This window comes from Sorex fumeus, unplaced genomic scaffold, assembly GCF_029834395.1.
Source record: "Sorex fumeus unplaced genomic scaffold, SorFum_2.1 ptg000039l, whole genome shotgun sequence".
NCBI lineage: Eukaryota > Metazoa > Chordata > Mammalia > Eulipotyphla > Soricidae > Sorex > Sorex fumeus.
The window spans coordinates 31,458,929-31,480,384 of record NW_026606096.1 but is presented as its reverse complement, the minus strand read 5'-3'; the positions used below and the strand labels follow the sequence as shown (position 1 = coordinate 31,480,384).

The window sequence follows — 21,456 nt, the reverse complement described above, 5'->3', positions numbered from 1 at the left end:
AACACCATAGGACTACTATGAAGAAACTGAATAGATGATGATGACTCTAAGAAATTGCTCATGCGGGAGCCAGGCAGGCCTTTCTGGAAAACATTGGCCTTGTGGCACAGTTGAAGAAAAATAATCTGGAGGGGCCAAAGCCATGGTCCAGCGGGGAGGGCGTTTGCCTCGTACATGGCCAGCCTGGGTTCGATCCCCGGCATCCCATCTAGGCCCCTGAACCCTGCCAGGAGAGATTCCTGAGTGCAGAGCCAGGAGTAAGCCCTGAGCGTTGCCCAAAATAAAATTTAAAAATAAATGGAAGGGAGGGAGCCTAGAGGATAGGGAGAGAGGGGCAGAGGAGAGAGGCAGAGGTCAAGGGCTTCAGCCGAGTGCTTGGCGCTGGTGTCCTGATGATGGACCTTTGGCCCAGTCGTGTAGAGACCAGGCTGGCCAACGGGACCCCAGCTGGGCAGAGGCTCTCCAGCTGGGATGTTCGCCCACAGCCCTGGCCATAAGGCTCTCTGCGGGCCCCCAGCATCTTCCAGGGAAGTAAAAATGGCATGAATTTGAGGGACAAGTGGTAGGACAAGGAGATGGGCCCAGAAGGAAGGAAGGTCGGAAGGGGTCATGGTGGGAGTAGGGTTGAGGAACTCCTGACCCCAAGGTTAGGCTGCACACAACTACCCTAGGCTTGGTCTCTGCCTGGTGTGTGTGTGTGGGGGGGGTGCGGGGGGTATGGGAGGCCCCAAGAACAGCCTGGGGGCCACCCCTGGCACCACTAGAACTTTCTGGTGGGTCAGAGCCATCTCCCGAGCCTGTGACGCTACTTCTGCCCGATCTCCGTTGGACGGTGCTAGACTGAGCATAACGGGAGGTCCTGGCTGCAGTGACCAGGGGTCTGTGCCGCCCACAGCTAGGTCCAGTATGAGCCTCAGGCAGAGTACACTGGCGTCCACGGGTTAAGTAAATGCCCTGTTTGAGACCCAGCGGGCACCCAAGGAGCATCATCCCCTTGGAGTGCAGCAGCTTCTGTGCCATCCATGGCCGTGTTGGCATATTTGGGGTTGCCCTAGACTCACCTAATGCTCCACAGGAATCTTATAGCTTCTACATCCTCCCTTTGCCCCCTTCTCTGTTTCCTTCCTTCCTTCCTTCCTTCCTTCCTTCCTTCCTTCCTTCCTTTCTTTCTTTCTTTCTTTCTTTCTTTCTTTCTTTCTTTCTTTTTCTGTCCACACCCAACAGTGCTCAGGGGTTAACTCCTGGCTCTGCACGCAGGAATCACTCCTGGCAGGGCTCGGGAGGACCCTATGGGGTGCCGGGATCAAATGGGAGCCGGCTGCATGCAAGGCAAATGCTCTATCGGCTGGCTCCGGCCCTGAGGGGCCCCCTTTTCCGATTCATCTTGGGTCGAGCCTTTCATAGCCCATCGGTAAGCCTCATGCATGTGAGGCACACTGCAGAAACACCCGCGTGACCCTCTGAATGTGGATCTGGTAAAAAATCCTGTCTTGCCTTTCTCTTTCTCACCAGCTGCTCCACAGAGCCATCCTCCCGAGGCCCGAAGGAAGTAAGTGCTCCTCTCTCCAAATGACCCTTTGCTTCTGGGCAGAAATGCCCTCCCGGTGTCCTTGTGTCTCCTTCAGGGTCGGTGTGCTGAGAGCCCCTCTCCGGGCTTGCCCTCCAGATTGGGTGCATCATCTTCTCTGAAGAAACCAGAATTCCCACACACATCCGGCCTGGGCTGCTGTCCGGTTCCGCTCTGAACCTGAGCTGAGCCCGAGAGCCCTTTGAGTGCCTTTCAGCTCCGGAGTGGATGGTGTAGGAAGCTCTCTGCACCGCCAGAATCTGCTGGGTGCTGCACCCAGTCCATCCCGGCCCCTGGGGCACTGCATGTCAACGAGTTGAGCGGGGTTTACTGGAACCTTGATGCATTGACCATAGCGACTCAGGAGAGAGGAAGGCTTCACTGGGCAGGTGTCTCCGGTCCAGAGACATTCTTAGAGGACAGTGCGGTTGCACAGGGGTCATGGGGTGTCTGTCCCCGAGCCAAGGCTTGCCTAGAGGACATGTGCCTTGGCCGGACAAGGGCTGGACAGGGAGCTGGGAAGGCTGGGAGGCCGAGTAGGCACCGCTCACCTCTGCCTGCCTATTCCCCACTGTCTCCCCTCCTCTCCCTCCCCTCCCCCTATCTCTCTTCCTCTGGCCTTCCTCCTCCCTCTTCCTCCTCCCTCTTCCACTCCCATTCCCCTCAACTACCCCTCCCCTCCCCTCCCCTCCCCTCCCCTCCCTTTTTTCCCCCTTCCCTCCCTGTTCCCTCCCTCTACCTCTTCTCCTTTTTTCCTTCTCTCTTTCCATTCAATTTTTCTTACAGAGAAAAATAAAATGAAAGCACACTTTTTAAAAAAACGGTATTTTTGCTAAGCAGCAAGAAACACTTGGCGCTTTTAAAGCGTCGTGAGTCCTAGACCCTTCAAACAGTAAACCACTGCCCAATTTCCCCCATTTTCTTCATCTTGGCATAAGACCTGCTGAGTTTATAGTCATGATTGCTCCTGCTGTCCCCTCGGAGTGCCAGGAGTTAATATTTCCTAGTTCTAAATGCAACTAAAGCATTTGTTTCCCCCGATTTTATTTTTGAAGTCAGAATTGTCTTCTCTTACAGTGCTCAAATATGCTAGCCTAAGCACAGGCATCTGTACTTGAAAAACTAGGAAATTGTATTTTTGGAGTTGATCTTACCTGTTACATCTGTTTTAAATTCATTTAAATTCATTATTATTGTTGTGAAAATAATAAAGTATTTTAAATGTTTTGAGCATGGTATAAAATATGAAATCCTTACACACTTGACCCAAATAGTATTTTTTAATGTCTGTTTAAAAAACCTTTTTTTTTGGTTATGGAAAAAAACTTACTGCTCCAACGGCCAAGTAATTTAAAGAACCTTTACCCATACATACAGTTAAAAAACAAACCCCAAACTGTTGTTGGAATTTTGACAAAATATATGTTAATGCTTTCTAGATAGCTTCCTCTGGAAGATACATATCACTTTTTTTTCCCACCATTGAAAATGTAAAATCAATATAAAACATTTTGATAACACACTTATGACTTACAATTTTCTGTGTCCTAATATCCCAGTAAGTGCTGCTATAAATGATTAAATTTTCATTATTTAGACAGAAAAGACTTGACCTGTAACTTAGAAAGGTTATATTTTGGTATTTTGTGCAGTTGTAAATGGGATTGTTTTCTTAATTTTTTATTATTAATGTTTAGAAATAGAGTAGATTGACTTTGTATTCATTTTTTTCTTGCCCTGGCAGAATGGGGTCTTGCCCTGGCAGTACTCCGGAGCTCCTCCAGGCTCGGTGCTGGGGGCTTGCTCCTGGCAGTACTGGGCCTCCGGCATGGGCATGCCAACTGTGCCCTCCAGCCTGGCCCACTGTCCAGCAATTTTAAATACACTTAATTATTTTAACAGTTTTTGGATGGAAATTTTTTTTTTAAAGTTTGCTTTTTGAGTCACACCTGGCAATGCATAGGGGTTACTCCTGGCTCTGCACTCAGGAATTACCCCTGGCGGTGCATGGGGGACCATGTGGGATGGTTTGAATTGAACCTGGTTGGCCGCGTGCAAGGCAAACACCCTACCTGCAGTGCTATCGCTCCAGCCCCGATAGGTGGAGTCTGTAGGGTTTTCTATAGGCCAGATGTGAATAGTGACACGTTTCCTTCTCCCTTTCCCATTTATATGCCTTGCCTCTGTCTCTTGCCCACCCAGGGGCAGTTTTGGGAGAAGGCGGTGAGAGTGGGCACCCTCCTTTTGTATTGGATCTTGGAGGGCAAACGTCCACTCCCCAGTCCTGAGGCTTCTCAACTCCTTTTGCTTTACTGCCCCCTTTTTAGAAGACTCCCCCAGAGACCCTGGAAATGCACCTTCTTTAAGGGAACAGAGAGAAAGCCGGTCCCTGTTGGACCCCAGGGTTTTGTGGTCCTCCCTCTCGGGAATGGACACACAGACCCGAAAGGGTGTTTGCTGTAGCTGGAACTGTTGACACCTGGCTCCATCTGTCCCCTCTATGCTTGATTGAGTTCTTTATTTTTTTTCTTTTTTAAACTAATTTAAACTAATTTAAACATTTAAATTAAATGTTGAATTTTGTCAGATATTCAAGCTACCGAGAGTATCTCGCCTGCACGGCAGAGCCTGGCAAGCTCCCTGTGACGTATTCGATATGCCAGACACAGTAACAACAAAGTCTCCAATGGAGACGTTACTGGGCCCGCTCGAGCAAATTGACGATCAACGGGAGGGCCTTTACTTACTTACTTACTTATTCTGCATCCATTTGGATTTGTTTGTGATGCCTGGGATCGAGCCTTACAAGCGCGAGGCATGGGCTGTCCTGTCGAGCGTCACCCCCATGGCAACCACAGGGAGTTTTTAATCTAGTGTTTTGAGGTATGGGGGAAATCTTCCAAGCAGTGCTCAGGAGGCCTCGGGCCCCTCATGCAGTGCTGGGCACACTGGTTCCCTGGGAGGACCTGGACCGTATCCGGGTGCTGCCAGGCGTGGGCCCTGGGGGGACCCTGTGTTGGAGGTTGGCTTTATGCAAGGCCTGAACCTCGGTCCCAGGACTATCTGCCCTGTCCCATATCTCCACTTTGTATACATTGTGGTCCTGTCCTCCTGTTGTTCATCGATTTGCTCGAGCGGGCCCAGTAACGTCTCCATTGGAGACTTTGTTGTTACAGTGTTTGGCATATCGAATGCATCACGGGGAGCTTGCCAGGCTCTGCCGTGCGGGCGAGATACTCTCAGTAGCTTGCCGGGCTCTCTGAGAGGGGCGGAGGAATCGAACTCGGGTCAGCCATGTTGGCTGCATGCAAGGCAAACGCCCTGCCTGCTATGCTATCGCTCCAGCCCTTGTATACATTAATGTGTACAAAATGTATACATATGGTGATACTTAGATGTTGACTATCTTTGTATTTCTGGGATAAATCCCAATTGGACAGCCTTTTAAAAAATACTTTGGTAAATTCAGATAGCTTACATTTTGTTGAGGATTTTTCCATTGAAGTTTATTAGAAATAATGGTGTTGTATTTTGTGCTGGTGCCTGGTTTTTATATCAGGATAATGTGTGGTTCTTTTAAAGTAGATTAGAGGAGGTTGGAATGACAGTACATCAGTAGGGTGTTTGCCTTGTACGCGGCTGACCTGGGTTCGATTCCTGGCATCCCATATGGTCCCCTGAGCACCACTAGGAGTATTCCTGAGTGCAGAATTGGGATTTAAAAAATCTTTTTTCTAAAGTTTTGGTAGAATTCACCAGTGACATTTTTTTTTAAGTTGTAAATAGTGAACAAATGAATTTGATTAAATAGTTATTTTTCTGGCTTTTAAGGAAGAGAATCTTAAGCTACACACCCTTAATATTTTATAATTATTTCTTTTAGGTGCACAATTGGATAAGATGGGATTCACAATTCTCAGAAAATGCATCAGCGCAGTTGAAACACGAGGTAACGTGATTGACTAATTTTATTCATGGAAGGCTTATAGGTATGAAACTAAGAGTCGTTCCAAATGCTTATGGCATGTCCAAGTGGAATGAAATATTGCAAAATACACACATTTGGTGCCAGAGATTCACTTTTTCATCTACTTGAGAGTGGAATTTTTCTTTTCTTTTGGCTATTTTTCTCCTGGCACTAAAACAGGATGTCATTGCTGATATGCAAACTGGGAGTTGCATTGGATTACCAGCGATCACCACTGTCTTTTCATACCTAGTTAGAATGGCCCCATTTTCTTTTGTCTTGTTGGCCTTCGTTAATTAAAGCTCTTCGTTGATTCATCATCCACATTGATGTATTTTGCCAAATGGAAATGGTTCTGTCATCACCACCAGAGTGGTGAAAGAATTTTCACAACCCCCCCCCCCCCCCATTCCATCATTCCCCTTTGCAGTCAAACCATACTCCTGGAAACCACCTGGATACTTCTTATTATTTTGTGAAAGCATTTTAAAGTGGAATCACTTGCAATGTGTAGTCTGGCATTGGGCTTTTTTATTTCACGTGCAAAAAAATATGATGTTGAGATTCACCTTGTTGGGTCTGTTCTTAACTCATTTCCGTTTTCACATGATTTCACATAATTCTTATGCGAAGAGGCTGTTAACTTGCTTACCCATTGATCAGTATTTGGGTTGTTTTTACTTTAAATTCAAGGGGAATGAATTCTTCCCTCAACTAACCTGCCAAAGGCCTTTTCTTTCTATTTCCCAAGAAAAAGACGAAAAGTCCTCGCTCTCCGCTGCCATCCTCACCAACTGCCGAGAAAGTCAGTATTGGACTCGCAAAGTAGAGTGTCTTACTGAAGGTCAGGTGTTTCTTTGTCTAGAGACCCAGTAACCACAGGCGAGTTGAATACTTAATCCTCTCTCGTGCGTTGTATATGCCAGCCCTGCTCTGGGTGGGTCTTTGGGCCAAAGCATTGCACATGCTCTGTCAGTCAAGTCTGTCTGTGAACACCAGGCCGGCCACCTGTGAAGTGACGCAGATGAATACAAGCTGCTTTATGATTTGGGGGTTCTGTTAAAAATCGTTGTTCACAATGGTGCTAAAAAGCCAAGCTGCGGAGAGCCTTCTCATCCCTCGCTCTGTTCCTAAGACAACACAGGCTTCAGCTGATTGTCGCTCATTTCAATCAGCCATGAAGTTAGGCTGACAGTTTTCTTAATTTCCTCGTGATTCAGAAGTTTACAGAATTTAGGAGGGGCGGGAAATGCTGCGGTGTTCATATCTTTGACCTCATCATTCATATTTTCCTTCTTTTCTTGAGTTTCCTAATCAGCCTGAGTGACATGGATAAAATCTCCTCATGACACAGTCTTTTCGCTCAAGCTGTGTTTCCTATGTTTCTCTACATGAGTGGACAAGAGCTAGTGGAATGAGTTCTGGTGGGCCCGTGGAGTTCTGTGGAAGGGTGTTCTGTGGAAGGGTATGGTCATTGAATGAAATAACTGTATTTTCTTATGAATGATAGCACAGCGGTAGGGCGTTTGCCTTGCGTGCAGTCAGCCCTGTCGAGCCAGGTTCGATTCTTCCGCCCCTCTTGGAGAGCCTGGCAAGCTACCGAGAGTATTCAATATGCCAAACACAGTAACAAGAAGTCTCACAATGGAGACGTTACTGAGCCCGCTTGAGCAAATCGATGAACAACTGGAGGACAGTGACAGTGATGAATAGATCCATTCTTCTTCTTTTTTTTTAAATATTTTTTAATGAATCGCCGCGAGGTACAGTTACAGACTCACAAACTTTCATGATTATGTTTCAGTCATACAATGGTCGAGCATCCATCTCTCTACCAGCACCCATTCTCCACCACCAATGTTCCCAGTATCCCTCCCACCACCATCCCCCGCAGTGTTTGTGGCAGGTTTTTTACTCTCTCTCTCTCTCTCTCTCTCCTTTTGGGTGTTATAGTTTGCAGTACAGGTAGTAAGTGGCCATCATGTTTGGTCTGTAGTCTACTTTCAGCATGCATCTTGCATCCAGAGCGAATAGATACATTCTTAAATGTTTTTCTTTTGGGGAGGAGAGGAGTGCACCTCAGCGTCCTGGAGGTTGTCAACCAGCCAGGCTGGTGGTTCAGCGTGTGGCCCTGTGGATGTAGAGCGGCTTGGTCCCACAGTGCAAGATCCCCAACCCCCCAAGCACCCCAGTGGGTGCTGGGATCGTCCAGGGCTGTATTGGGCAGTGCTCAGGGAACTGCATGGGGCCAGGGATTGAACCCAGGGCTTGGCACATGCACGGGACATCTGTGAATGGCATTTGGGTGCCTTAACCCCTGGACTATTCCTCTGGTACTTCTTGGATTTTTGTTGTTGTTGTTTGTTTGTTTGGGGCCACACCTGACAGTGCTCAGGGATCACTCCTGGCAGGGTTTAACCATATGTGGTGCCAGGGATTGAATGGGGATTGAACCTGGGTTATCTGTGTGTAAGGCAAACGCCCTACCCACTCTGCTATCTCTCTGGCTCCGGCCTCTTGATTGTTTTGAAACAGGGTAACAAGTCTATACATTTTTTTAAAGATATGCTTTCTTTTCTCAATTTCAGACTTTTCCCCATTAACATTTTTATTAATGACACAGAAAAGCAAGTTATAAAAAAAAAAACCCTTTTGTTCTTCAAGGGCTTCTAATGGAAGATGCCTTTTGTTTTAAGTCGAGTCACAGCCTAAAAATAGTTTTAAGTCGCAGTGGTTGGACCCTAATATTAAAAATGGTGGGGGGCTTTGTGGAATCTCTGAAGCTTTAATTCTAGATCCGAAAGCCCCTTCAAGGAACACGGCTCTCGACGATTCTCCCCAAGTCAGCAATCAAAGCTATCAATCTTTGTGGCGCTGCATAATAACCATAGTAATTACTGTTATTGGGGATAAAGAAGGTTTGTGTTCGTGCAAGGAGAGGCGTGCAAGTGTCGCTCGCATAAGGACTGCAGCCTGGCCCCCTGATCCTCGCTTAGGGAACGGCTCTGCCTCTCTCCCTTCCGGGCCTTACAGGACCTGGTTGCTTCATTCATTAGCAAAGATGCAGGTTGCTGCTGCCTTGTAGGGGAAACTGCCGCTGAGGGTTCAGTAGCAGTGAGCTGGATGCTTTGGTCTTGAATGGACTTAGATTTGGTCCCAGTGATGGGTCAGAAATAACCAGAAGGTCCCACTTTGCTCAAAGAGTCTAGGTAGATAGCACAGCAGGTAGGACGTTTGCCTTGCATGTAGCTGACCCAGGTTTGATTCCCAGAATCCCTTATGGTCCACTGAGCACTGCCAGGAGTAATTCCTGAGTGCAAAACCAGGAGTAACCCCTGTGCATTGCTGGGCGTGTCCCAAAAAGCAAAAAAAAAAAAAAAAGTCTAGGTAGATGACCCAACCATGACCCTGGAAGACACGGAGGGGACATCCATCAATGGCATTTAGGACCCCTATGCCCTTCCTGGGCCGTTGTGCCCAGAGACACTGAGTAGGAGATTGAAGAATTCAGGGAGTGGGGAGGAGTGATGTTTGGACCATTCTCGGTGGACCTGAGGGGCTATTCCTGGCTCCGGCTTGCTCCTGTGTTGGGTCACACTCGGCTTTGTGCAGGGGTACGTGTGTGGTGCTCCTAATGATTCAGGTTGGGCCTGGCCGCATGCGAGACAAGCTCCGTAAATGTCCTGTGCTATCTCCCTGGCTCTGAAGAATTATTATTGATGATTGAATTTGACTCTTACTCTCTGAAAACTACTACTTTGTGGTTTCTTTAAAGCAGCCCGTGTTCATTTTTTTCCTGACGCCTCCAGTCATTTACGAATGATACCTGGGGACTGGAGAGAGAGTTCGGTAGGCAGGGCACTTGCCTTGTGTGCAGCTGACCAGGGTTTGATCCCCAACACCACCTATGGTCCCATGGGCCCCACTGGGCGAATGATCCCTGAGCCTAGATCCAGGAATAAATCCTGAACACAGCTAGGTGTGCATACCCCCCTGTCCCAAGCACCCCCTCCTAATATTTAGGGTAGACAGAGCTCAGTTGCTCAAGTACATATTGGGGTCCTGAGTTTGGTCCCCAGCACTATGTGGCTTTGAGCACCTTTGGGAGTGACCCTCTCCCTCTGCCCCCGACACCCTCCCCCCATGAGTACAGAGCCTTCTAGAAATGTACCTTCTTTAAGGGATCAAGTAGAAAAGCATCCCCACATTTGATTCTGAGGCCACAAACGCTTCCCCAGAGTTCCAGGCCTCCCCAGGGGGCCCTTGATACCCCACGTTGGGAGGAAGCATGGTATCCCACCCATCTGGGGACAAAAGAGCTAGGCTGATTTTGGGGGGTGGGTGCTTAGTAGATACACATTAAATTGTGCTTGATTCCTCTTTCCATTGTTCCCTGCTGTTTTAGTGACCGGGAGGCTCATGCTTCTCCTTCAGTAGCTGTATTGCCGGTATTTATAATCACATCATCTGCTTAGTTTGGCTGTTGAGGGGACAAAGTGTTTCCTCGTTTCTCTGCTGTCGCCTCTTTCTCTGAACGCTTAGTCGGGGACCCACAGTGAGCACTTGGGAAGCCGTTGCTCTTTTTGCAATGTGAGCGTTTAGAGATCTGTTTAAAATGCCACCGTGGCAATGTTAGGTGTTCCAACCTGTGGTATATTATGGGATGTGTTGTGCCCTCCTGTGTGTTTTCAAGGAACACTGGTTGCACTGGTTTTTATGTTTCACTGATTGTTAGTTTATGTTAGGGGGGATTTTTGGACCACACCCTGTGGTGCTCAGGATTCACTCCTGGCAGTGCTTAGGGATTCTGTTTGGTGCCAGGTTGGCAGAATATAAGACAAGCGCCTTACGTCTATACTGTATCTCCAGCTAGCATTCACCACCCACCCCCCCCTTTTGAATTACAGGCAATGTTTTGAGACAGGGAAATACCCACGTTACTTCCTCAGGATTTCAGAGCTCAGTGAGGAGTGATGTAATTCCAGCAGCCAGGTCCCTGTGCTGAAAAGGAATCACTTCCCGAACCCAGTGTTTTACCTGGGACTGGGAGGCACCTGGCTTTTCAGGTGCGCTGGAAAATTTGCAAACAGAATTAGACGCATTTTGCTGAGAGATGTCTGTTACATACTTAAACAAAGTCATGATCCAAAATTTAATTTGAATGCCACTTTCGTTTATGAAACTTGCTTGAGGAAGTCTTCTGCGTGTGAATAATTGGAACCTTCACTTTGGTTTCTAGGGCATGGCATTAAAACATTGGTCTAGGCACCGTGTCCGTTAGCAAATTCTGTCTATCACAAGCTGTGAATTCAGGGCTAGAAGTAGGGAACCACAGCTGAGCTGTGGCACTCAAGATTCATTGCATTTGGGTAAAGGGAATTTTGCTGTCTTTGAAAGGCAGAATCTGGGGCTGGAGCAATAGTACAGCGGGTAGGGCATTTGCCTTGCACACAGCCAACCTGGGTTTGATTCTCAATATTCCGTATGGTCCCCTGAGCACCGCCAGGAGTAATTCCTGAGTGCAAGGACAGGAGTTACCCATGTGCATTGCCAGGTGTGACCCAAAAACCAAAAAAAAAAAAAAAATAGGCAGAATCTGAGGGGTTTGGCTTGAAGACTCTGTTTCCGGAACATTCTGGGGTGGTCACGGGACTTCCTACAGGTAGATGAGAGGGTCTGCCCTCCACACTCATCTTTGAGGGCCCGTGTGAGCTGGCACTGTTTCCGTAGGGCTGCACGTTTATGGTAAGCACCTGGGGCCAGTTCTGTGCAATGTGAGGTAAAGAGAGAACAGCGGTCCCAGAAAGCAGATGCTATAAAAGGGGTTTCTGGTTCCCGTGGCTGTTCTCCCTGAGCGGGTGTGAGATGCACTTGGATTGGCCTGGAGGCTGGGATCGGGCATGAGGGAGCCAGAGGTCTCAGTGGGGACTGTAGAAATGTCAGCGGAAAGCTAAAATACAGAATCCGGGCGACAGGAATGAGGATGGCATTCTCGATTGGGGGTGTGACTTGTTGGGCTTATTGGGAAGCTGAGAGCTTCTGGGTGAGCGGCTGAGCCCAATGAGTAGAGACAAACAGAGGGTCTGGCCTCCGTGTCTGTGGGTTTCGTTAAATGCATTCTTCAAGGCTCACTCAAGAGACTCCTCTGGTTCTTGATATGGGACGGAGGCTGTACAGGCCAGTGGGAGCCAAAGCAGTTTGCTCCCTTGTCACCGGATCTAGGGCTAGTTTGTTCTGTTAGGGGTTGGGGTCTTAATTTTTCCTGTGGAACAGAGGCCCTACCCCCAATTTATTCTCCTTCTCCTCCTCCTCCTTCTCCTTCCACTTCTTCTACTTCTCCTTCTCCTCCTTCTCCTTCTCCTCCTCCTTCTTCTTCCTCCTCCTATTTTTCCTCCTCCTTCCTCTCCTCCTCTTCCTCCTTCTTCCTCCTTCTACTCCTTCTCCTTCTTCTCCTCCTCCTCCTCCTGCTCCTCCTCCTCCTTCTCCTCCTTCGTCTTCCCATCCCCCTCCTCCTCCTTCTTCTTTCTTCTTCTCCTCCTTCCTCTTTCTTCCTTCTCCCTCCTCCTCCTCCTCCTTCTTCTTCTTCTTTCTTCTCCCCCCCTCCTCCCCCTCCTCCTTCTCCCTCTCCTCCTCTTCCTCTTCCTCCTCCTCCTCCTCCTTCTTCTCCTTATCCTTCTTCTTCTTTCTTCTCCTCCTCCTCTTCCTCCTCTTCCTCCTCCTTCTTCTTTTCCTCCTCCTCCTTCTTTTTCCTCCTCCTCCTTCTCCTCCTTCTTCTCCCACCTCCTTCTCCTCCTTCTTCTCCCTCCTCCTTCTCCTCCTCTTCCTCCTCTTCCTCTTCTTCCTCTCCTCCTCCTCCCCTGCATTCCTGTGGATCAATCCAAGCCACAGGCACCAGGATTTGGGTGCCTCTTGACCCCAGGATTTGGGAAGAGAAGGCGGGAACTCGAGACACTGGCATTTAGGAAGAGCTTAGTAAGCCAAGTGCTGGTTTGGAGCTCACTCTTCATCAGGGCCAGATGTAATGAAGTAGTTGCAGTTATTGATTTAGGGCTCTGGGAGCAGGGAGGGGCTTTGTTTAGCTTTTAAAAAGCAATTTACCTGGGTAAATAAATCACCGGATTCACTTTACTTGGTAACTACTAAGTGGCTCCCATTTCAAGCAGGGGAATGAACTGTTTTGCCTTTTAACCATCTGTCCTGGGAGTCTTGTGTTTCTCACAGAGGCATTCAAGTGCTTCGGGTTGCCCAGAGTCTTGGATAGGTCTAGGGTATGAAACTGTTTGTTTCAATGTCACCCAGAGCAGTGGTGGCCTAGTAGTTAGACCCAAGGACCTTGTGCCGACTCAGGAATTCTTTCAAGTGGACAGGAGCTCTGCAGTGTTTCCTAATTCACCCTCCACCCGAGACTAGTCGCGAACCTGCTCACTGATCTCATCCGAGTCTTTTTGGTTGCACGTTAGGTTTTACCTGGATGTTTGGTAATTCTTATTTTACTTAGAACGCTTTCTCCTTTTCAAGACTCTTTCAGAGTTGGCTGTTGTTTGTGATTGTGTGTAAGATATAATTAGAAAAGATTTAAAATGATGATGCTTGGATGCGTGAGGTTGCGTGGTTGGGCATTACCCAGCCAGAGGAAAAGTCTGTCTCTGCAGGCTGGTGCCCTCTGCAAAACTGTGTTTGCACTGAGACATGCTCAGGTTTCTATTTGCACTTGTGTCTTAGCCGTATGACGTGTTGCGTTAAATGATGTCAGCCCCTTGAATGGAAGTATGGGACCTTTCACCCTGTCGCCAGCATGCACAGGTCCCAAATGCCTCATCTAGTCTCTTCTCATATCCTGACCATCCTCCTCATTGCGTGCCAAGCTCTCTGTTGGCTGCCATTGAGAGTGGACCAATGTCAGTTCCTGGGCTGTGCACTCTGGTCTTGCATTCCTGACTCGGATGCTTGCATGGTTCTTACCTGGGCCCATTGCCATCCAGAATCCCACGTGGAGGCCATGGAATCCCTCCTTGGGGGGGGATTTTTGTCTAACTCTTCTCTTTTTAATAACATTTTCATATCTCTTTTTTTATGTACGAATCACCAGCTTATTTATTTTATCATTATTATAATAATAAATATTTTCATTGTAAATAATACATAAATAGTATTATTATACATTATACATGGGCTGGAGCGATAGCACAGCAGGTAGGGTGTTTGCCTTGCAAGCGGCCAACATGGCCGACCCAAGTTCGATTCCTCCACCCCTCTCGGAGAGCCTGGCAAGCTACCGAGAGTATCTCACCCGCATGACAAAGCCTGGCAAGCTACCCGTGACATATTCGATATGCCAAACACAGTAACAATTTCACAATGGAGACATTACAGGGCCTGCTCGAGCAAATCGAAGAACAATGGGAGGACAGTGACAGTGATACATTATACATATTTTATTATTTATTATTTAATTGATATATTCATTAGTTTATCCATTTGTTAACTGTGTACCATATATAGAGAAGCACTAATTAAACTTTTTCTACTTGTGACTTCTTTTTTTTTTTTTATTAACCCAAGTGGGTGCTGCTGGAGCACTTCAGATTGATTATGTTTTTGACTATGAATGATCGGCATTGACAATGGTGCAGTTTTGTATTAATTAAATCACCGCTGTCCGTGCCAGCATTCACTTAGTTTTTGGTTTTTGCACATTTGGAAATCTGACTGTTAACGAGTTTTCTGTGTCCCCCACAATCTGTGACCCACATTTGGGGAAGCTGGGGTGTCGAGTACCCTGCAAGGCATTATCGATGCTGAGTTCCCTGGGAGAGAAGCAGCCGCTGAAGCCAGAAAGGAAAGAAAAGTCTTTGTGGGAGGATTCCTTCCCTCTCGCTCTCTTTTACTCTTAATTTTGTATCTGCTCCAAGACTTGTCTTTTTTCTTTCACGGTGCTGAATCCATAGTAGGTGCACGGTCCTTCTAAATGAGATTGTCAGGGGGTTGAGAATCGTTCGGCTTCTAGGTTGGTGATCTTCTACTTGAGTTCCAGTCTCCTGCTCTTCTCTCCTCCTTTGCTGTTGGCACCACCTTTGCCATGTAGGCATCGCACCCCGGCCCTTTTGCTGGTAACCTTTCCTCATGGCCTGCTGGCCTGGTGCGGTTCTGTCTGTCACGGTAGAGCAGCCAGGATTTTGGGGTGTGCAGGAGTGCATGTTTGTCCCCGGAATTCTCCTGTACACGGTCAGTGTGTTTCCCAGAGTGGAGAGGTGAGTTTCTCAGGGCACTGCAGTGCCCCCTGGGGCACTCAGACGGGTGGGGCTGCTGCCAGGAGTCACGTGGTCTGGCCGGGCTGACATCCTTCCGCTTTAGCTGAACTGTACAGTTGGCTGTCAGCCGTACACAGCGTGCCAGGCACTTCTTTCTGACGGTGTTTAAGTGTGAAAACTGTTCTCTGGGCTTTAAGCTGAAAGGGTCAGTTTACACAATTCAGTTTTAATGTCTGTTTACAATATTCTGTGCATCCTTGTCTTGCACCAAAAATAATGTAGTAGTACTTTATTTTCGTTTGTTTTTGTTTGGACTTAGGGTGAACACACCAGGGTGATGTTCAGGGCTTACTTCTGGTTCTGCGCTCTGGGATCACTTCTGGTGAGACCCAGGGGACCATGTGGCTCAAACCTGGTTCAGGGCAAGTGCCCTGCTGGCTGTACTATCTCTGGCCCCCAGTAATAAATTTTTTTTTTTTTGCTTTTTGGGTCACACCCGGCAATGCTCAGGGGTTACTCCTGGCTCATGCACTCAGGAATTGCTCCTGGCGGTGCTCGGGGGACCATATGGTATGCTGGGAATCGAACTCGGATGGGCTGCATGCAAGGCAAATACCCTACCCGCTGTGCTATCGCTCCAGCCCCAGTAATAAATTATTTTTAATGCTGGAACAATTATTTAAGAAAAAGTGTCTCATAATGGTTACATCATATTTCTTTGCAAAAAAAAAAGTGGTTTTTTTTTTTTTGGTCAAAAAATTTGCAATGCTTAGTCAGTGAGCCACATTCCCTTGCTCTTGTGCAGGCGTCTCTGGGACGTGTCATCTCTTGACGCCACTAGGTTCCCTGTGTTCCCTAATATGGGTCCCCACCCCACCCCTCGCCTCCACCATAGCTGGGTTGTGGGATTGATCGGTCACCCAAAGTTCCAGTTTCCTTCTGCTTCTGACTTGTTCTGGCAGGGGCCTCTGGGGTCCCCAGCCCACCTGCCACACTGACATCCTTCCTATTGCATTCGGAAAAAGAGAGAAATTCAGGGTACGGGTAAGATTCTACTGCACGTCATCAGTTGGGCTGGAGAGATGCCCACGGGGGCTCCATCCCTGGCACCCACCTGTGGTCCTGGGGCACTGCCTGGACTGGGATCCCTCCACGCAGATTTGGCAGTGATCCTTAGCCTAGCTGGGTGTCACCCCAGAATAAACAAAGGAATAGTGACCCCACTGGCCGGGAAGTGGACACTGGGAGGAAAGCTTCGCAGGGTTGATGAATTTACGGAGTGTATTTATTCTCTCAGTCTCTATCACAGATGTGTCCAGAGATGTGGAAGTGTGTTTTGGGTTCCCCAGCCTGTCAGAACTCGGAACCAAGGAGCAGAAATGGAAGCTCCTGCATTTCGATAGGGGGTTTATTTAAACATCTTGAAGGGGAAACCATGCCGGAGAACACGGACCCCACTTGGCCCTTCCCTTATGCATATGAGCAGTTAACTCTGCTCAGGTTGATGAATCTGAACTTGGTCAGTTATCTGATAGTAATTTCCAGCACCACACAATGCTGGTTTTCGGGGGGAACATTCTTCTCAATCTATTTCTCATTGGAGGTACTTCTCTTAGAGGCACCTGGGTTTGACTTGGAGGCCATGTCTTGCTCGTGTGGCCTCGAGGTCAAACAATTTCAGGGTAATCAAGCAATTACAGAGAGTTGGATTCACTGAAAAAAAAATCCACCACCTTTAAGACTCTGGGGCTGCGGCTTGCAGGTGCTCATTGGAATCTGTGTGCTTCTGAATCTTCTTCCTTTCCTCCCTCCCACTCTCCACACCTCAATCCTGATCCCTACACTCGTCTCTAAGGTCGGGCGGTGCTGCCCGGCCACTCCTGTCCTCTGGATTTGGGTGTCGACTTGTCCAGATGCAAAGGGTGTCAGCCTTCGTCGTGTGCCTGGTTCTGGGGGTTTTGTGGACGTCACTGAGGGAGAAGACGTGCTTCTCAGTGGTGATGGAGCCCCGGGCAGGGTACACCCGCCGCTGCTCTTTGCTCTCTCTTGGGTCGGGGGATCTGAGGTGGAGGTATTTGGTGTCTTGGTTCTGCTCCCCCCACCTCGGCCGGTAGAGGGGCCTTTTCTCCTGTCTTCACCTGTCCCCTTGCTCTCTAAGGCTCTGGGTGCTAATCTCTGATTTTTTTGGGGGGTGAGGTTTCCCAAGTGCTGCTCAGGGGGTCCCAGATCACCTGCTTGGCCACTTGGACCCTTGGTTCAACCCCAGGTTATGAGTCTGTGGTGTAGCTTGAGCCCTGCAGTATTGGGGCCCCCTGGGTCACCCGAGGACTGTGCCCGGCCATGTCCAAGACCAGGTGGTGCTGGGAATGGGATCCGGGCCGTGCCATCTCCTCTTTAGGACAGCAGCTGGCGAGGGGCCGCCTGACGAGCCCACTTGGTTTCATGGTCACATCGCAAAGTCTTACTTCAAAGTGCAGCTCAGGCTTGACGGTGTGGGGGCGGGGATGCCAGATTATGAGTGTGTGTGTGTGTGTGTGAGTGTATGTGTAAGTGTGTGTGTGTGAGTGTGTATGTGTGAGTGTGTATGTGTGAATGTGCGTGAGTGTGTGAATATGTGTGTGTGAATGTGTGTGTATGTGTGATTATGTGTGACTGTGTGTATGTGAGTATGTGTATGTGTGAGTGTGTGTGTATGTGTGTGTGTATGTTGAGTGTGTGAGTATGTGTGACTGTGTGTATGTGAGTGTGTGTATGTGAGTGTGTGAGTGTGTGTATGTGTGTGTGTATGTGTGTGTGTATCCCAGAATCCACCTGTGTCTGACATAGGAGTGCTGAGCAGCTTATAGGAGTAAGAACAAATCAGTAACAAGGAGAGAAAAGGAGAAAAAGCTGTTCTCAGTGTCTGGAGTAAGCAGTTGCAGGAGCCCCGTGGGGCACGTGCTGAGCTGTCCAGGGGGCAGGGCTGGGGCAGGGCTGAGGACAGTCCCCGTGGCTGGGGTGCTGGTGTCCCTGGCTGCTGTTGTGTCCAGACTCAGGCTGGCCTGTGACCTGGAACCCTCTCTCCAGGCTCTGTCTAGTATTCGTTCTTGGGGCAGGGGCCGTGGCCTTGTTCTGTGTGGAAATCTGGGGGATTAGAGGCATCACTTCATGCCCTTCCTTTCAGCTTTCTGTTAGTCCAGCAGGAAATAAACAGCCTGGCCAATAGCTCTGGCCTCTTGTGAAATAAAGATAATAAAGGCATGTTTTTTTTTGTGGGGGGGGGGGGAAGTACTTTTATTCTCTCTCTGTTGTGAGCGGGTTTTTTTCAGCAAAGTTAAAAAGCAGCGGGTGATACCTTCCGGCTTCAGGCTTGAGCTCAGTGAGAATCAGGCTTTTGCTGTGGTTGTCCCCAGCCCTTGTTCCCGCAGACGGGAGGTGGGCCTTTCCCTTCCCTTCAGCATGTCACTTTCAAAGGGGTCCTTAACTGTCTCCCGACATAACTCTAATGAGAACCCCTGTTTCTTGATTGTCACCCAAGGGGCTTTTCCCAGCTGCTCTTTGTGAATCAGAATCCCAACCAGCCCACGTGCTCCTGTGAGGATGATGTTGGACAATAGAACTTTATCCCTTGTTTCCTGTCTTCCTGTTGGAGTCATGCTTCATACCCAGGTCCCTAGGAAGGCAGAAGGCAGTAGCAGCGAGATCTCGCTTGCCTGTCCTTCATCGTCACCCCAGATAGTACCTGAGCAGCCCTTGCCCCAAAGCCAGAACAGTTCTGTCCCTATTTTGAATGAATCTCAGTGGTCTTCAGAAAACATCCAAATGACATTAAAATTTTCATTTTTTGGTGGCGGGGGTGGGGGGCGGGTAACGAAACTTCACATTGCTTTTTAAAGGATTCAAACTTTTCAAGAAAAATGTCAAGCAAACAACACACATGCCAGTCACGAATCGCATTGGCGCATTCGGGCGAAGCTTCAGGAACATCACCGACTCATTTACCTTCTTGAACTCACGACCTTGTTGTCCGCATAACACACCGTTTCCGATGCTTTTTCAGCCGCGGTTCATGAATGTCAAGCTGCTAGAGCAAGTGGCTGTGTGAATGCTTGGCTTCTGGTGAACCCCATTTTTTTTTTCTTTTTTGGGTCACACCTGGCGATGCACAGGAGTTACTCCTGGTTCATGCACTCAGGAATTACTCCTGGTGGTGCTCAGGGGACCATGTGGGATGCTGGGAATCGAACCTAGGTCTGCTGAGTGCAAGACAAACGCCCTACCCGCTGTGCTATTGCTCCAGCCCGTGAACCCCATTTTTGCCTTTTTTCCGTTAGAGGCGGCAGGCCTGGTGAGACTGAGCAGGAGATCGGAGAGCGACTGTTTGCCCGTAACTTGTGACATGTGATCTCTGCCTCTTCCTAACATCTTGTCTCTTCCAATAGGTATAAACGACCAAGGATTGTACAGAGTTGTGGGGGTGAGTTCAAAGGTGCAGAGACTTCTCAGTATGTTGATGGGTATGCCTCTTTTCTCATCATTTTCCATGCGTTGTTTGTTGATGTTCATTTGTCTTCACAACTTGATGTTTCACAGCCATGGACGTTCCTCCTCGTGAAAGCCACACGTTGGATTCTGCTGCCCAGCCTGTTTCTCCCTACGTAGAGGCAGTTAGGATGAGAGTAGATCAGTGTTTGCTGCTGTACAGATTTACTCTCCTCCACCCACCTCTCTCTCTCTCTCCCCCATTCTCTCTCCCTCCCTCTCTCCCTCTCCTCCATTCTCTCTCTCTCCCTCCCTTCCTTCCTCTCTCCCTCCCTCCCTACTTTCGGAGAAAGGAGAACGCAGGGAAAGGAAGGGGAAGTCTCAGAGGCATTGGACTCTGGGACTCTCGGGCTTCCTGGCCTTTGAGTGCTGGGACGCGTTTGTGTCCACGGCGGTGGCGGCGGTTCCCTGACTGTCATTTGGCAGCGCTGGCCTGAGTCTCGGGGCTCTGTTGCTGTTTGCTGTGGCTGCTGGTGTCACTGGCACCCACCTCCTTTTCAGAGCCACACGCGTGCTCCATCTGTGCCCATCACACAGTGAGAGCGAGGCGGACAGTGAGCTCAGTCCCTCAGCCCAGCACTCCTGTGAATGACAAAGCGCTTTTGCGTGCTTTCGCACTGCGTGGGTTCAGTGCCCCCTCACAGACACCCGGCTGGCTGCTCAGGCTAAAGGGCCCCTCAGGACTGTTATTCTGACCTCGCTTAAATATTCCCGCCTTTGCGCTCTCACTGGAATGAGTCAGGGTGATTACAGGACCCTCAGGAACGCCGTCCACTCGTTTAAACCCGACTGTAGCTTAAAACGTAGTAGCGGGCAGCTCCTTAAAGGAAGCAGAAACCCCGGTGATAACGAAGGGAAATCCTGACCAACAGGATGGCCTGTTTGGGCTGTACTTGAATTGAGGGTTTAGTAAGTAGCAGTGCATCCCCTCACCCCTATTTTTCATTCTTTCTTTAAAACCGTGAACCATAGGAAACACTGCTGCAGTTGGAAAGTCTTTTTTTTTTTTTTTTTGCTTTTTTGGGTCACACCTGGTGATGCACAGGGGTTACTCCTGGCTCTGCACTCAGGAATTACTCCTGGTGGTGCTCTGGGGACCATATGGGATGCTGGGAATCGAATCCAGGCCGCGTGCAAGACAAACGCCCTACCCACTATGCTATTGCTCCAGTCCTGGAGAGTCTTCTTATAGAGACGTTCGCGTGCAGGGGCTGTCTGCCTCCTGCTCTGGCGAAACGTGGGCGATTTGGGCAGTCCGGAGTTTCCTTTTGACCGTTAGCGGTCTCCAGAGCAAACCAGCTCAGCTTGCTCTATGGCAGCTGGAAGAGATTAACGGGGCGGCAGTGGCTTCTTTGGGCTCACTTGCAGGCGGACAGCACTGTGGGGTATTGGCCAGGGGGTGTTGGCCAGGGTGCTGGGGGACCGTGGCAGGAAGGCATCATGTGCCGTTTGCTTAGTCGCCACGATGCTTGCAGGGTTGCGGCCAGTCTAGAGACACTGCCAGAGCAGGCTGTCTCTGTGGTCATCCCGATGGGTTCTCTTTGGTTACTGTTGGTGGTGGTTAAGCTGGAAGGAGTTTTACCATCTTGCCTGCATGATCTTAGAAATAGTTTTTATGTTAATGGGGAATAAGCAGCCTGTTTTTAGAAAGGGCTGGTTGCAGGGGCTGGAGTACAGCCTGGAAGGCGCTTGCCTTGTAACCCCGGCATCCCATAGCATCCTCTGAGCACTGCCAGGAGTAATTCCTGAATGCAGAGCCAGGAGTAAACCCTGAGCATTGCCGGATATGGTTCTGAAACAAAAACAGGGAAAAAAAGGGGGGCAGGTAGCAGACTCACCTCAAATTGTTGAGCTGACTTAAAATTTGCTCCTGGAGTCTAAGTGATAGTATGGTGGGTAGGGCATTTGCACTGCATGTGGTCCACCTGGGTTCAGTCCCTGGCACCCCATCTGATCCCTTGAGCCCACCAGGAGGGTTTTTTTTTTTTTTTTTTAGCACAGAGCCAGTAATAAGGCTTGAGCACCGCTGGGTAGCACTGTAGCACTGTCCTCCTGTTGTTCATTGATTTGCTTGTGCGGGCACCAGTAACATCTCCATTGTGAGACTTGTTACTGTTTTTGGCATATCGAATATGCTACGGGGAACTTGC

At 48.9% G+C, this 21,456-nt stretch overlaps 1 protein-coding gene across 1 annotated transcript in view; it reads left to right on the top strand.

Moving 5' to 3' along the window:
- Positions 1-21,456, top strand: part of ARHGAP10 (Rho GTPase activating protein 10) — a 219,264-nt gene that overhangs the window by 112,882 nt on the left and 84,926 nt on the right. The window contains exons 12-14 of the mRNA XM_056118966.1: positions 1,513-1,549; positions 5,451-5,516; positions 19,207-19,281. Of these exons, the coding sequence (XP_055974941.1) occupies positions 1,513-1,549; positions 5,451-5,516; positions 19,207-19,281 (178 nt within the window). The remainder of the gene's footprint in view (positions 1-1,512; positions 1,550-5,450; positions 5,517-19,206; positions 19,282-21,456) is intronic.